This window comes from Prionailurus viverrinus, chromosome E2 (assembly GCF_022837055.1).
Source record: "Prionailurus viverrinus isolate Anna chromosome E2, UM_Priviv_1.0, whole genome shotgun sequence".
In the NCBI taxonomy this organism is placed as follows: Eukaryota; Metazoa; Chordata; class Mammalia; order Carnivora; family Felidae; genus Prionailurus; species Prionailurus viverrinus.
This window is the reverse complement of record NC_062575.1, coordinates 28119013-28132331: the sequence shown is the minus strand read 5'-3', so window position 1 is coordinate 28132331 and position 13319 is coordinate 28119013. Positions and strand designations below refer to the sequence as shown.

The 13319-nt window shown below is 58.5% G+C and overlaps 1 protein-coding gene across 9 annotated transcripts in view; it reads right to left on the bottom strand.

The window, feature by feature from the left end:
- The window catches only part of KIFC3 (kinesin family member C3), a 43280-nt gene that overhangs the window by 2598 nt on the left and 27363 nt on the right, over nucleotides 1-13319 (bottom strand). For 8 of the 9 annotated variants that reach the window (XM_047835712.1, XM_047835711.1, XM_047835713.1 and 5 more), the window contains 12 exons: nucleotides 9200-9265; nucleotides 8529-8672; nucleotides 8153-8392; nucleotides 7470-7643; nucleotides 6646-6793; nucleotides 6434-6564; nucleotides 5190-5301; nucleotides 3772-3953; nucleotides 2857-2961; nucleotides 1033-1163; nucleotides 382-505; nucleotides 49-178 (listed from right to left, as the gene is read on the bottom strand). In XM_047835712.1, the coding sequence (XP_047691668.1) occupies nucleotides 49-178; nucleotides 382-505; nucleotides 1033-1163; nucleotides 2857-2961; nucleotides 3772-3953; nucleotides 5190-5301; nucleotides 6434-6564; nucleotides 6646-6793; nucleotides 7470-7643; nucleotides 8153-8392; nucleotides 8529-8672; nucleotides 9200-9265 (1687 nt within the window). Of the gene's footprint in view, nucleotides 1-48; nucleotides 179-381; nucleotides 506-1032; nucleotides 1164-2856; nucleotides 2962-3771; nucleotides 3954-5189; nucleotides 5302-6433; nucleotides 6565-6645; nucleotides 6794-7469; nucleotides 7644-8152; nucleotides 8393-8528; nucleotides 8673-9199; nucleotides 9266-11163; nucleotides 11186-13319 lie in introns of those variants that run through there. The other variant, XM_047835720.1, reaches the window with a different exon arrangement.

The following is a 13319-nucleotide window of genomic DNA, read 5'->3' as shown; positions in this document are numbered from 1 at the left end:
GGCAGGTGCCAGGGGTCTTCGGCCAGGCCGCCCGGCGCCCTCACTCACCCGTGGTGCGGAGGCCCGTGCTGCAGTCCACCCCGCGCACCGTCACGATGAGCAGGGCGTGTGAGCGGGAGCTGTGCTCGTTCAGGTTGGTGAACTCGGTTGTGCGGTTGGTGTGGCCAAACTCAAACACCTGGTAGGGAGCAGGGAGGGCGGAGGCCCAGGGTTTGGAGTGAGGTCTTTGCAATCACCCTGTTCCCGAGGAGGCTCACCCTACGCACTTCACAGAGGAGGAAACCTGCGGACAGGCTGCCTATGTCCTGCTCCCGCCTGGCCCCACTTGCGCGTGGGGGCCTCCCCGGCACTTCCCTGCCTCCAGGTGCCCCGGCCTTGCACCTTGTTGATGTCCTCCACGCTCTGCACCCGGAACTCTGTCAGCCCCGGCACGTACAGCTGCCCGCTGCCGTCTGGGCACAGCCGGATCTCCAGCTTCTCCTGGGGCTCCTGCCCCAGCAAGTCCCTGTGGGGACAGACGACACGGTCACTCCCTCCTCCCACTTCTGCTTCTGCTTGCACTGTACCCTGCTTCCCCATCACACCCTGAGGAAGCCTTCCTTGACCATAGGGCTAAGCCCCTCTCTCCTCCAGCTCCTCCCCTGCACTCAGTCTGCTGAGGGGCAGAGGCCAAATGTTCCCCCCAGTCTTGTAGTAGCACTACTCCCGCCCCCACGATGCACGGAGCTCTTGTGGGCAGGGACCCCCAAGTCCCTCACTCTCACTTATCACCACCTGGTGCAGCCTGCAGGGAGACTGGGTAGACTCGGCAGGAAAAGCAGCACCTGGGTCTGGTCTAGGGGTCCTGGGGGGACTGAGAGCAAGGCCTTCTCCCTGCCGCCTCCGGTGTGGGGCGGGGGCCGGGGACCACCCGATCCCTGGGCTGATCCGGACATGTAGCCCCGACTCCGACATTCGTCACACACAGCCCTGCATGGCCCTGCGGACCACAAAGCCACCGGGCGGGCCGTGCCCCGCGCCAGAACCGCCCACCTGAGGACCTCGTTGTAGATCTCGGCAGCGCTGACGGTGATGGTGTAGTCCCAGTCGGACGCCTTCTCCTGCACCTCGGAGAAGAGCAGCTGCAGGGCCCGCTGGTTGATGCCTGGGTTCTCGGGGGTCCCCTGGGGGCAGAAGCAGGGCCCCAGTGAGCCAGGCCTCTCCCCACCACAAGGGGGGGGCCGTGCAGATGCCCATGTGGTGTCTATGGCGACCCCTCACGGGCCAGCCTCCCTGTCCGTGCCTAGTGGTCCGCCCCAAAACGCCCTCCACTAGCTGCAAGCAACTTCATCGCCTTGGGCCTCAGTTTCCCCACCTTTCCACAGCACTGCCCTGTCAGGACCAGCCTGAGACGTAAAGCAGAGGACTGGGTGAAGCACCCGACGCGGCCCTGCACAAGGGGCCACTGAGCACCAGGTGCACACCTGGTCCTGAGGGGCCACTTGGGAGGGAGCACTGGGAACCTATGATCTCCGTGCCACTGCCTAGAGGGTGGCTCACATCAGGGAAGCCACGAGCTGGGCTCTGTGGGTGGCAGAAGGGGGGCACAAGCAGAGACACGTGTGCCCTGAGGCCAGATGGGCTGGCTGGCCCTTCTAGAAAGAAATCTGGAGTCTTCACCTCAGCGGTCACCTCCCCTTAAGTAGCCCATCCACGCCCCTTCCCATCTGTTGCTTAGGCCTCAGTACTCCTAGCATGCTCCAGCCTCGCGGCCTCAGCCCTGATGTTCCTGGTCCCTGAATGCTCTTCCCCACACACCCCCATGGCTGGCTCCAATGCTGCCTCCTGGGGAGATGGCTTTATCTTCCCCACCAACACCTGATCTGATCCCTCCCTCACTGCTGATTCCTCATAGTCAACTTTAAGTTTTCTCCCTGGCACCTGCCAGGACACACAGCTCGATGTGCTGTGAGCACTGAAGCCTCCCCACCGGTGAGCTGGCTCCCGGGAGCAGACACTCTGTGGCCAAACTGTGCCCAGCGCCCAGAACGGCACCTGATATACATGGGCCTTGGCAGGCACTGCTGGAGAAGAGATGTTCCTGGGGGTCACCCCAACTCTGAGCACCCAAGATAGGGTTAGGAGCCCCCCCCAACCCCCTCGCTCCCCCACCTTGCTTGGCCTGGCCCCCACTAACCAGTCTTCACGAATCCCAGAACGAGGGCAACAGTGGGGCCCAGACTGGAAGGAAAGAGCCATGATGACAGCCTGTCACCTAAAGGTGCCTGTCTAGCCTTCTCACCCCCCTCCTCAGACACTGGGACGCCTGTCCTCACCCCTTCCCAGAGAACCACACAGCACCCTCTCAAGAGCCAGGCACATGCTAACAAACCAAAGAAACCCCCAAGGGCGGCCTTCCATTTTTACCTCTGGTTGAGATTCTTCCTCCCCTCAAAGCTCCCATCTCCCACTGCCCTTCCCGGAGGGGGCTTGGCCCCAGCAGCAGAGACTGCCCTCCTCCATCCCTATACCCCAGGGCCCAGCATAGGGCAGCCATATGGCAGGATCCCAATAAATGCACATGGGTGAAACAAAGGTCCATCCGGGGAGATGAAAAGGCGGTCTGCCCTGGGCTCTAACCTCAGGCAGAGACCTCTCTGGTGCCAGAGCTTGTGGGCATTACACCTGCCCCTCCAGAACCACAGGGGTCCATCTCAAGTCCACCTGAGCAAGGTGCCCCTCTCTTCAGGCCTGGTGCCCCAGGCTAACACAGATAACCACCAGCTCTGCTCCTGTACCAAACAAAACCCGCAGACACAAGGACAGCGACAGGGTGGGGTCCTCACCGAGCCCCTGCCCCGTGCAGCGGGTACCCACCTCCATCGTGTAGGTCTTGCCGGCACCCGTCTGGCCATAGGCAAAGATGCAGACGTTGAAGCCATCAATACAGGAGGTGATCAGGGCTTGTACCTCCTGGAACACCTGGGGAGGTGACATGGGATGGAGATTGCAAGCCCCTCCCAGGTCACCCACCATTTCCAAGTCCAGCCACCTCCCCTGACCACTCTCTCCTTCAGTAACAGTACAACGCATATTGTTACTGGCGAGTGGCTCACTGTGGAAGAATTTCTGACTAATAAGTCACTTACAATAGGCATCAGTCGAGCTGCCAAGACTGAAGGGAAGACAGGGCAGTGCCTGCTGCCCAGCCCTGGAGCTCAGGGGCCCCCACCTCTACTTCTCCGGCACCAAAGGAGTGCTCAGTGAGTTGAAGGCAGAGGCCAGCGTGTGCCCGGCACCCAGAGCCTGCCTGTACACCAGCAGACAGGGTGGGGCAAAGGTAAAGCCCAGCACAGGGACAGAAGGGCACAGGCAAGACAGTCCTGGCCGGTCAGCCAGGGCAGAGATGAGAAAAGAAGGATGCTGAGACCACATGGCTCTCACAGGCCAAGGGTTCCATAGTGGGGCCAAGGAGCAGCGGGGGAGTCCCTAGGCAGACCTACATAAGTGCTCCCGGCTGGAGAAGCAACGCCCGCCAGGGTCCTGTGGTTGGGCGGGGCCACGTAGGTGCCACAGGCTGTGCATGAATCTCCCTCCCGCAGAGGCTTCAATCTTAGCTTCCCACCCTCTTCTCTCCTCCAGTGGAGGGAGCAAGGCATCCCAGTGCCCCATGCCTCCCCATCGTGTCTTCCCCACTCTTATACTTCTTTCGGTCCATGCTCCCATCATCTCTCCCTGTGTGTCCCCTCACCCTCCACTGCTCTGTCCCTTTCCCCACAGGGCCACACTCACATCCTGCTGTGAGGCCCGTGGGGAGAAGACCTTGTCCAGCTCAAAGGACACAGGCTTTCCTTTGTGCAGTAGGTGGATGATGGAGTCATCGTCAGCATCGAAGGTCACAGCATTGGTTGCTTCGGGTCCTTCTCCGTCCTCTTTGGTGACTGGCCTGACACGAGCAATCACCCGGATATTCCCTGGATTGTGTGGGGGAGGAGAGAAGGGTACAGGCTGGGTCAAGATCAGACTGCCTCTACACTGGCATCCTCTGGTGTCCTGAGCAACCCAGCGGCTCAGGAACCTGCTGCCTTCTAAGCAAGGCCCCCCAAGGAAAGGTAGCCCACAAAGCTGTGATCAGTCACTCACACTATCATGAATTCAAGTATCAGTACCCTTTCTTCCTGGGCAAGCCACCTGAGAGTGGGAGCTTCACACTGGGGACAGGGAGGAAAGGTCAGTTGTGGGGCTCAGGCCCTGCGCCCAGTCTGGGTGGGATACCAAATGGACGCTCTCTCTATGTGTCTGGACTTCAGTTTTCTCTATACGATAGGGCTTGGGTCCCAGTAAGCCAAGAGACTTATTCTGTCATTCTAAAAGGACACCATGGATGCCAGGACAGGGCTTGGGAATCAGATAGGCAGACAGAACCAGGCAACGAGGCAGCCCTGGGGTGTGTGGCCACATAGATCTGATCACTTCAAGCCCTTCAGTGGGATCTCAGTGGAATGAAGAACAAACTCCCCACTGTAGCCAGAATCTTCACCTTCACCTTCACCTGTACACTCCACCTCACCATCCAGGTCCAAGGTCTGGCTGCACCTCCTCCGGGAAGCCCCCTGACACGCTCGACTGTCAGACACTAAGGGGCTCTGAGAGCCCCTCCCCAGCCCCGGTAACAGGGGCAGTGTTGAGGTTCTCTGGGTGATTAACGATCACTGCTGCCCCAGCTGAAGCGAGCACCGTGAGGCCAGCGACAGCATCCATGTGGGCTCACGGCCATGTCTCAGTGTCTGGAACAGCACCTGGCACACAGCAAGCACTCCCTAGACCTTTGTGTAGCAAACAGTACCCTCAAGCTTGGCCAGGCCGTTGGTCAGAACAAGCGGCATACCAGCCACCCCACCCAGTGCCTCAATAGCCCACCCGGCCCCCTCGGGGCCCAGGGGTCACCTGCCATGGGCACTGGGGTGAGGGCTTCAGAGTTGGATGGATCCAAGTCCAGATCCAGGGCAGACCGTTTACTAGCCATGCGGGTTTGAGCAAGCTCCCCGACTTCTCTGGGTTTCCAGATCTACAAAGACGGAGCTACAGCAGCCCCTCGGTGGCAGGGCACAGCTCCAAGGAGTGGTGCTGGGCTGGGGGGAAGGGCTGCATCACCTCCGAGCCAGCTTGGGACCCCTGTGCCAGGGCCCCCCAGCACCCCCGGCGGTCACCTTTCAGCCGCACGAGCTCATTGTGGCACTTCTTGCGCAGCTGCAGCTCCCGGCGGTACTTGCGCAGGAGCTCCTGGTTGTTGCTGTTGACCTCCTCGATGGCTTGGCCGATCTGGTGGGGGGTGCGCAGCGCTGTCACGGGCTGGCTCCACCGACCTGGCTTACCACGCTGCCTGCCACCTCCCCACCCCCACCCCAGCAGCTGCTCACTGCCTCCCGCCCTGGGCTGAGTACTCTATCCAATAGCCCCTGTGGGCATGTACTGCTGCCAGGCCCATTTTACAGAGGAATAAACTGAGTCTCAATGAGGCTTATTGCTCTGCTGATGAGCAAACAGCAGGACTCAGCCCTCACTTCACAGCACTAGCACTTGACTACAACAAGATTCAGCTGGACCCATACTCCAGCTCTACCCTCATCTCAAGTAGCTGGGGGGACCTAAGGCAACCATCTCAGTCGTCGAGCCTCTTTTTTCTCCTCTGTAAACTGGGGAGAACACCACCTAATTCGCGGATCTGTAGGACTTGGTAGGTACGGACCTCCACGTTACACTTCATGAGGGAAAGGACCAAAATGCAGACCGCGTGTGCATATGTTGCCCTTCGTTGGGTAAAAAGGGAAGTGTGCACATGCACGCAAATACATCAACAGGCTTCATCATGCTCAGAATGCTCGGGGGGTAAATTCTGACAGACATCCGCCTCTGGGGAGCAGGCCAGGGTGGCAGAGAGAGGCCCTTCCTTTTCTTCTGATGCTCTTCTGCGTAGTTTGAACTTTCTACCACGTCCATGTATTATTGACATAATTTTTTTCACAGAAAGAGAACTATTTTCTATTCCCAAAATATATCAGTCTCTCTACCCTGCAGGACTGTTGTACAGATTCAAGGAGCTGACAGCTATAAAAGGCTTAGCATGTAGGAGGCACTTAAGAGACGCTGGCTATTCTCATACTGTACAAGTATAGCTTAAAAAAATCAAAACTAACAGATGTAAGAATATGTGCAGCATGTTTGAGATATAAGAATATATGTAATATGTTTGGTTTAAAGCATCACAATAAGTCAAATACCCAAATACCTGCCCCTGACCAGTGTGTTTTTCAAACAGGGTCTGGGGGTGGCATTGTGTGGGTGAGGCAGGGGGGCTACTGTCTGGGGGGCTTCACCGCATTTTGGAATGGAGCCCTGGGCTCCAGGGCCTCTCCCAGCCTCCCCCGTCCCCTCAGCCATGAGCTGCACTCACCTCAGCCTTGACGCTCTTGAGAGCCTCCTGCAGGAGCAGGGGGAAGCCACGCACCTGCCGCTTGAGCCCATTGTAGTCGTTGGTGAGGGTCCGCAGCGCTGGCTGCAGTGTCAGCAGGTTGGTCCGGACACCTATGGGGACACAGAGGTATAAAGTGGACAGGGGGAGGGGCTACGGCACGGGGCAGGCCAGGGCCCGGCCAGCCGGCTCACCTGCCAGGTTCTCATGCACAGCCTTCATCTCCACCTGGGCTCTGGCAAAGGCCTCCTCGATGGCCCGGTTCTTGTCCTCCTCCAGGGACTGCATCTCCTCCAGCATCTGCCCGTGTGCCCGCTCCAGCTCTGACTCGTACATGGCGATCTGATGGCCAAGACCAGAAGTTCAATGTGTGTGGGGGGGAGAGAAGCTCAGAAGGGGGGGGGGGAGAGCCAGAAAGAAGCCCCTCACCTACCCCACAGCCCACGTGAGCAAACACTGACCCCTACATGTACACACAGACACATACACACACACACACACACACACACACACACACACACACACACACATGAGAAGGGTAGATGGCCATCTCGCTCCTCGAAAGGTCTGGGAGCTCCGTGCAGCTACTTCCTTGCATTACCCCCGGCACCAGCCTGGGTCCTGGCACGTAACAGGTGCACAAGCTACAGCCCCCAGGAGGGCAGGGGAGAGCACCTGTTATACAGTAGTGACCAGGGTTCCTTTCTAAGAACGTGTGCGCTAGACCCTGTGTGAGGAACCTTTAATGATTATGTCCCTGAGCCCCACTGGGAGGGGAGTTCTGCGATCACATCATTTTACAGATGAGGAAACAGACACTAACAAAACTTGGCCTTGGTCATGCAGCCAGCAGGGAGAGAAGGGACCGGAACCCAGGCGCATCGGACCCCGGAGCGCTGACCCGCCATACTGTGTTGAAGGCCCGCCTCTGGCTTTCCAGCCGGGCGTGCGCATGCTCTCTCCAGCCGGGCGTGCGCATGCTCTCCCACAGCTACGCGCGCCCCCGCAGCCCACGCACCTGCGCCCGGAGCTGCGCGGTCAGCTGGTGCGAGCTCTGCAGCTGCTGCTCCATCTCCTTCAGCACCTGCCTCTGCATGGCCACCTGCTCCTGCAGGTGCTGGTTCCGGGCCTGGGACTCGCTGAGGGCCTGCTTGGTCTTGGACGACTCCACTTCCACGGTCTTGATGACATACTGTGAGGGGAAGGAGGGACGGGCGCGTGGCGGCGCGTTGGTGCCTCGACCTCACCCGGGGGTCCTGAGACGCGGCTGGCCTTGGGAAGGGACCTTCAGGGACATCCCGCCAAGAGCCCCCAGAAAAAACTAGAGAGGCCTCGAGGTACTGGCTTTCCAGGATGCTGCAAGGGCCTCTCATCTAATTAGCCAAGAGCCTGGCTGTGGCCCCAGCCTGGGCACAGGACAGACAAGAAGGGCAAAGATGAAGGTAGAACCTCGCGGTGCGTCACATCCATGCCTGGCACGCACGGGCACCTCAAGCCTCAGTTGCCAGATGCCCGCTACGCGCCTGGCCCTGGACGGCAAGGAGAGTAAGGGTCAAGACTAAGGGCAGACCTGCAATGATTCCTTCAACCACCTGCCCCTCCTCATTCACCAAGACGCTTAAGCCCCTCCTCCGGGAGGCCCCGCCCTGGGCGCGGGATGGAGAGGGCGCTCCCAAGGCCCTGCACGTGGCCACGGCTCACCTTGATTGGCGGCGACTGGGCCCTCAGGCTGGCGATGGTCTCGTGGCTGTCCCGGAGGCGCCGGCTCAGCCGCTCCTCCTCCTGCGCCTTCTCGGCCAGGCAGTCCTTGAGCCGCAGCTCGACCTCCGCCAGCCGGTCGGTCTTCTGCTGCACCTCCAGGTTCAGCTCCGACAGCATGCCCTTGTTCTCCACCACCTCCAGCTGCAGCTGTGACAGCTTGTCCCGGAGCTGGGCGCTCTCCTGCAGGCAGGCGGTGGCGAGCGACGCCGGGACCCAGGGAGGACAGACAAGCGGGCAGGGGTCACTGTGAGGAACTGGGTCACCGTTGGGGACTGAGCCCTCTGGGACCGGGTGGGGCTGGGGCCAGCCCGCTCACCTGGCTGTGCTCACAGCCTGTGCAGGGGGCCACTGGCTTGGCCCGCAGCTCCTGCAGCTCTGCCTCGAAGCGCCGCATCTCCTGCCTCAGCCGTTCATTCTCTACCATCAGCAGGTCCCGGTGCTTCTCCAAGTCCGTGCCTCCCTGTAGACGGCCGGAGCACAGGGGACGCATGTGAGGTGGAGAGGGTTACCAGGGCAGGGGAGAGAGGAGACAGGTGGGGAGAAGGAGAGGGAAAGAGAAAGGCGGAGAGGGAGGGAAGAGAGCAGGAGCTCCAGAGGGAAATGAGAAGACAGGAGGAAAGGGGAGCTGGAGGGACGGACTTCACCCCGCCCTGTTCATTCTATTTTCCTGAGTGTGAAAGTAACAAGAAAGTCGTATTTATACACAGAGTTCACACTCCTATTTTACATCAGCAAACGAGAATTAACCTCCCTCCCTTTGGGGGTCACATGGCCTCTGAGGACCTAGTGAGTGGAGACAAGTATTCGGGGAGCATCTCCCAGGCAGGATGGCAGTCTGATGGGCACACGGGCAGCCCCGGCTTGGGCTGGACGTGAGGGCCCTGGAGAGATGGGGTCGCACATCCCATCTGGAAGGGTCAGTCTGCATGAGACCCGGCCAACCCCCGCCTCCCCCGCCCACCTTAGGATGGCAGTGTTGAGCCTCACCAGCTCTGATCGAAGGCGGCTCACTTCCTGGGCTTGGCTAATGAGCTTCTCCTTCAGGTTTTCCACCTGCCAGCACAAAGCCACAGTCACGGTCACGGTGAGCCTTGTTCCTCACCTCCAGCCCACACCCAGGCCTGATCTCTCAGCCCCAGCCCTCCCTGTGTTCAAGCATCAGGCCACACCTGGGACTCCAGGTGACACACACCTGCCCCATCCCAACAGCCTTCAGCACCCTCTCCCACTTCAAGACCCAGGTAGCCTGGGCTCTCAGGAAAGTCTGGGGAGCAAGCAAAGCAGAAGTGACCCGTGTACCACCAAGCCCACGCCAGAGGCAGCTCCCTGGGAGACTCAGAAGGCTGACCTCAGGACGCCTGCCTTGCATCGGCCCCTGCGTCTACTTAGGTATTTGTAATTATATATATATTTTTTTTTTCTTTTTTCCTTAAAAAGGCTTCCAAATTATATAAACTCTAGGCACTACAAAACCTGGATCAGTCCTTGCCCAAGTCCTAAATTTTTCCACTTCAAGTGGTTCCTGGTGAATCTGCCTGTGGAGACAGGTCTGTCAGTGACCAGGGCACATCTCAGACCTGCGTCCACCCCAGCTCCCAGCCTGTCTTGCTGGAGAGCCATGGCCAGCAGAGGCTATTAGAAAGAGGAGGGGTGCACGCTCTGTGAGGAGGCAAGGGTGGCCTGGCTCAGCCAGAGCCCAGGGCGGGGGCAAGCACGATGCCAGTTCCGAGAGTGCACATCCCAGGATGGCGACCCTCCCCTAGAGCTGTCCCCCCCGCTGGCCATCCTCCTCGCAGGCCCCAAACCCTGGTTCTCTATCATCCCACCTGCAGGAACCTCTCGGGAGATAACTGCAAATGCAGCCAATGACTTTGGCACCAGCATTCATTAGAGCATGTTTGGCGGTTTTCTTGCAGAACATCCTATGAGGACCATACCCTACTATACCTCACCTTGAGAAGGCACAGTGAGAGTCAGACTCACTCGGCGGGGGCTTAGGAGAGGTGGGTTTTACACAAGCGGACCACGAAGCGCTAGGTTCTTATTACTAAGCGACAGGTGACAAAGTCCCCTGCCTGCAGGGGCCAGCCAGGGCCAGGTAAGGCAGGTGAGGGGCAGTGCAGGATTGGACACCTGCTATCCACCCCTAGGAGGCAGCCACAATGCACTCCCTGCAGGCCGCAGCCAGAGACATGCAGGCCCACATCTCCAAACGTCTGACCTTTCAAGACAGGCCAGATGTTGGGATTTGGGGATATGTCAAATCTCCCCACTTTACATGGCTGAGATGTCATCAACAGTGTGTGAGTAGCATGGGCAGCATGCAGACCAGGCCTGTGCCACCTCCGATGCCCCCTTTTGCTGAGACCCTGGTGGGAGGAGCACTCAGATCCCCCGGCCTTAGAGGGGAGTGAGGGACACCTCACAGAAGGCAGCCTTTCATTCCTTGGTGGTGAAATCGGGACTAGCGTGAATCCCCAGCATTAAGGGAATGGTTACGCAAGTTATGGCGTATGTACACGCAGACTAGTGCGTAGTCGTCACGGTTAGGGTTAGCAGAAGTTTTAAGTGACTTGGAGAAAGGCTCCCGAACATAGTTAAGTCAAAAGTCCGAAAACAAAATTGCGAATGTAACACCAAGAAGCAGAAGTCTCTGGACTGTAGAATTCTGCCAAATTCTTTATGCTTTTCAGTAACTTGTAAGCCTCAAAGAATACGTACTCCTCTCATACACACTCTCCCCATCCTGATATAGGTGGGTCTACCTCTTTTGAAAGGTTGAGTCCCCCCACCCCCCTTCCTTCCCTCAGAAAGCACCCCAGGAAGATCCACTTGCACTGAACAGGTGCCTCAGACAGGCTGCTTCCTCAGCACCGGGCTGGGTGTGCTGGGACCTCGCCACCAGCACTCAGCCCCAGATGCAGCGAGAATGGGGTCTTCCAAGTGCTTACTTGCGGGGTCAGGACGCCTGCCTGCCACCTGCCTGTAGCCCAGGCTCCTGCTCCTTTCTTGCATCACAATCAGAACTCTGGGCACTCCTAGGCTCTACCTGGAATTTCTGAGGGGTGCCCCAAAAGGAGGTGGCTACAAAATGGGGCAGGCTAGGGGTGAGGGTGAGGGGTTGAGGAAGAGGCTATAAAAGACTCCCTTTGTCAGAGATGTCAGACAGTCATCTCCTGGCTTGTCTCAGACAGCGGGGGACATGACCCACCAGCACAGCAGTGGTGCATGGTGACCGTGCCCCGGCAGGCCAGCTGCATTTGGGGCTGAGAAGTCAGGAGGTATGCTGCTCAGGAGTGGGGCCATTGCCCTCTACCCAGAGGGGTCTATTTCAGGAGCGGTGAGAGCAGAGAGCGGGGTGCTGAGGGTGAACCAGAGCAGCGAGGAAGGTCTTCCACAGGAGAGAGCCCCCAGAGGCATCCTGTCCACACCCGCCCGGGCTCTGAGCAATCGTGCTGGCATCTATCCGCAAAGAGGGGAGGGACCTTCTCTATTACTCATCATAAGCCCCGACCCCGGCAGGTGACCAGCACGCAGTAGACACCCAATGAACACTAGAAGTGACAGCAGACAAGCGGCATGCACACTCCTGAGGGCAAAGAGCCAGGCCAAAGGGGAAGCAGGTCCCCGGCAGGCTGCTGTGCTGGTGCCCAGGAGGGTATGATGTCAACCCCAGGGCTGACCAAGGGACCAGGCTAGGTTTGTGCAACGTCCCTTCCCAGGCCCAGGCTCCCTGTCAGCCGGAGAAACTGGGTCATGGGCCTGGTGCACAGGGCCTCAGTGGGAGCGGGGAGCCGGGGCCCATCTGACACAAATCCACATTTCCATCTCTCAGCAGAAGTGGGTTCAGTAGAGGGTGGGGCTGCCCTGCGCAGGTCTGTGTTCTCAGCTGTCTGCTCCCATCAGTGGAGACAACCTGCTGATTACCTCCCCACCTCCCACCAAGCCTGGCTCTTGATCACCAGCTGTCTGTCCTCTGAGGAAAAGAGGGCTCTCCCAGTGGCGAGACCAAGGCGTTGCTGAGCTGAAAAGGCAAGAGGTCCCGGGACCCAGAACACCCTGAGGAAACAGAGGCCAGAGGGGCGGCCCCCGGAAGTACCCCATCCCGTCACCAACACACTCCCCCTCTCAGGACATATGGCTACATGACTGACTGTGCCCATCTGGCCCCATCCACCCTGCCCTGCCCACTGCCAAGTTTTCACATTCAGGTCCTTCTGCCACTGAGGGGCAGTCGGGCACAGGGGTTCTCAGGCCTGACTGCCCAGCTTTCTAATATAGACATCACCCTACTCGCTGGATAACCTTGGAAAAGTCTCAACTTCACCATGCCTCTTGTTTTCCTCATCAGGACAGTGAGGCTACCCCTACAAGGATGTCCCGGGCATTAAGTGAGAGTAAATGAGATAACGTAAGTAAAGCGCTTAGGACAGACCCCAGCACACAGCGAGTTCTATTGTTAGAATAAAGGCCCGTGAGAGCAGAGATATCTGTCTGTAGTGTGGGTGACGAATTCCCAGTGCCTAGGACAGTGCCTGACACACAGCAGGTGCTCTGTAAACACATGTAGGAAGAATGAGTGCACAAGGGGCTAGGTAGAGCAGGGTCTGTGAGTGAGGCTGTCAGGCAGGGTGGGGCCAGGAGGGGTGCTAGAGGCTGGGGCACCACTGGGCACCAGCAGGAGGACACTCACTTCTGCCAAAGGAAGGAGCTGCTACACGGCTCCAGGCATGTGGGTGCCACGTGGGACTGTCGGGCCAGAGGTGCCACGTCTTCCAATATATTCTGACAAAATAGGAATTCCAGATCTTTATGTGAACTTAACTAAGGTTTAAAAATAGGCAACTGGCTCTGGAAAACAGTGTGGAGGTTCCTCAAAAAATTAAAACTAGAATTACCCTACGACCCAGCAATAGCACTACTAGGAATTTATCCAAAGGATACAGGAGTGCTGATTCCTAGGGGCACATGTACTCCAATGTTTACAACAGCACCATCAACAATAGCCAAAGTATGGGAAGAGCCCAAATGTCCATCAACCAATAAATGGATAAAAAAAGATGTGGGGGGTGTGTGTGTGTGTGTATGTGTACACACAATGGAATAC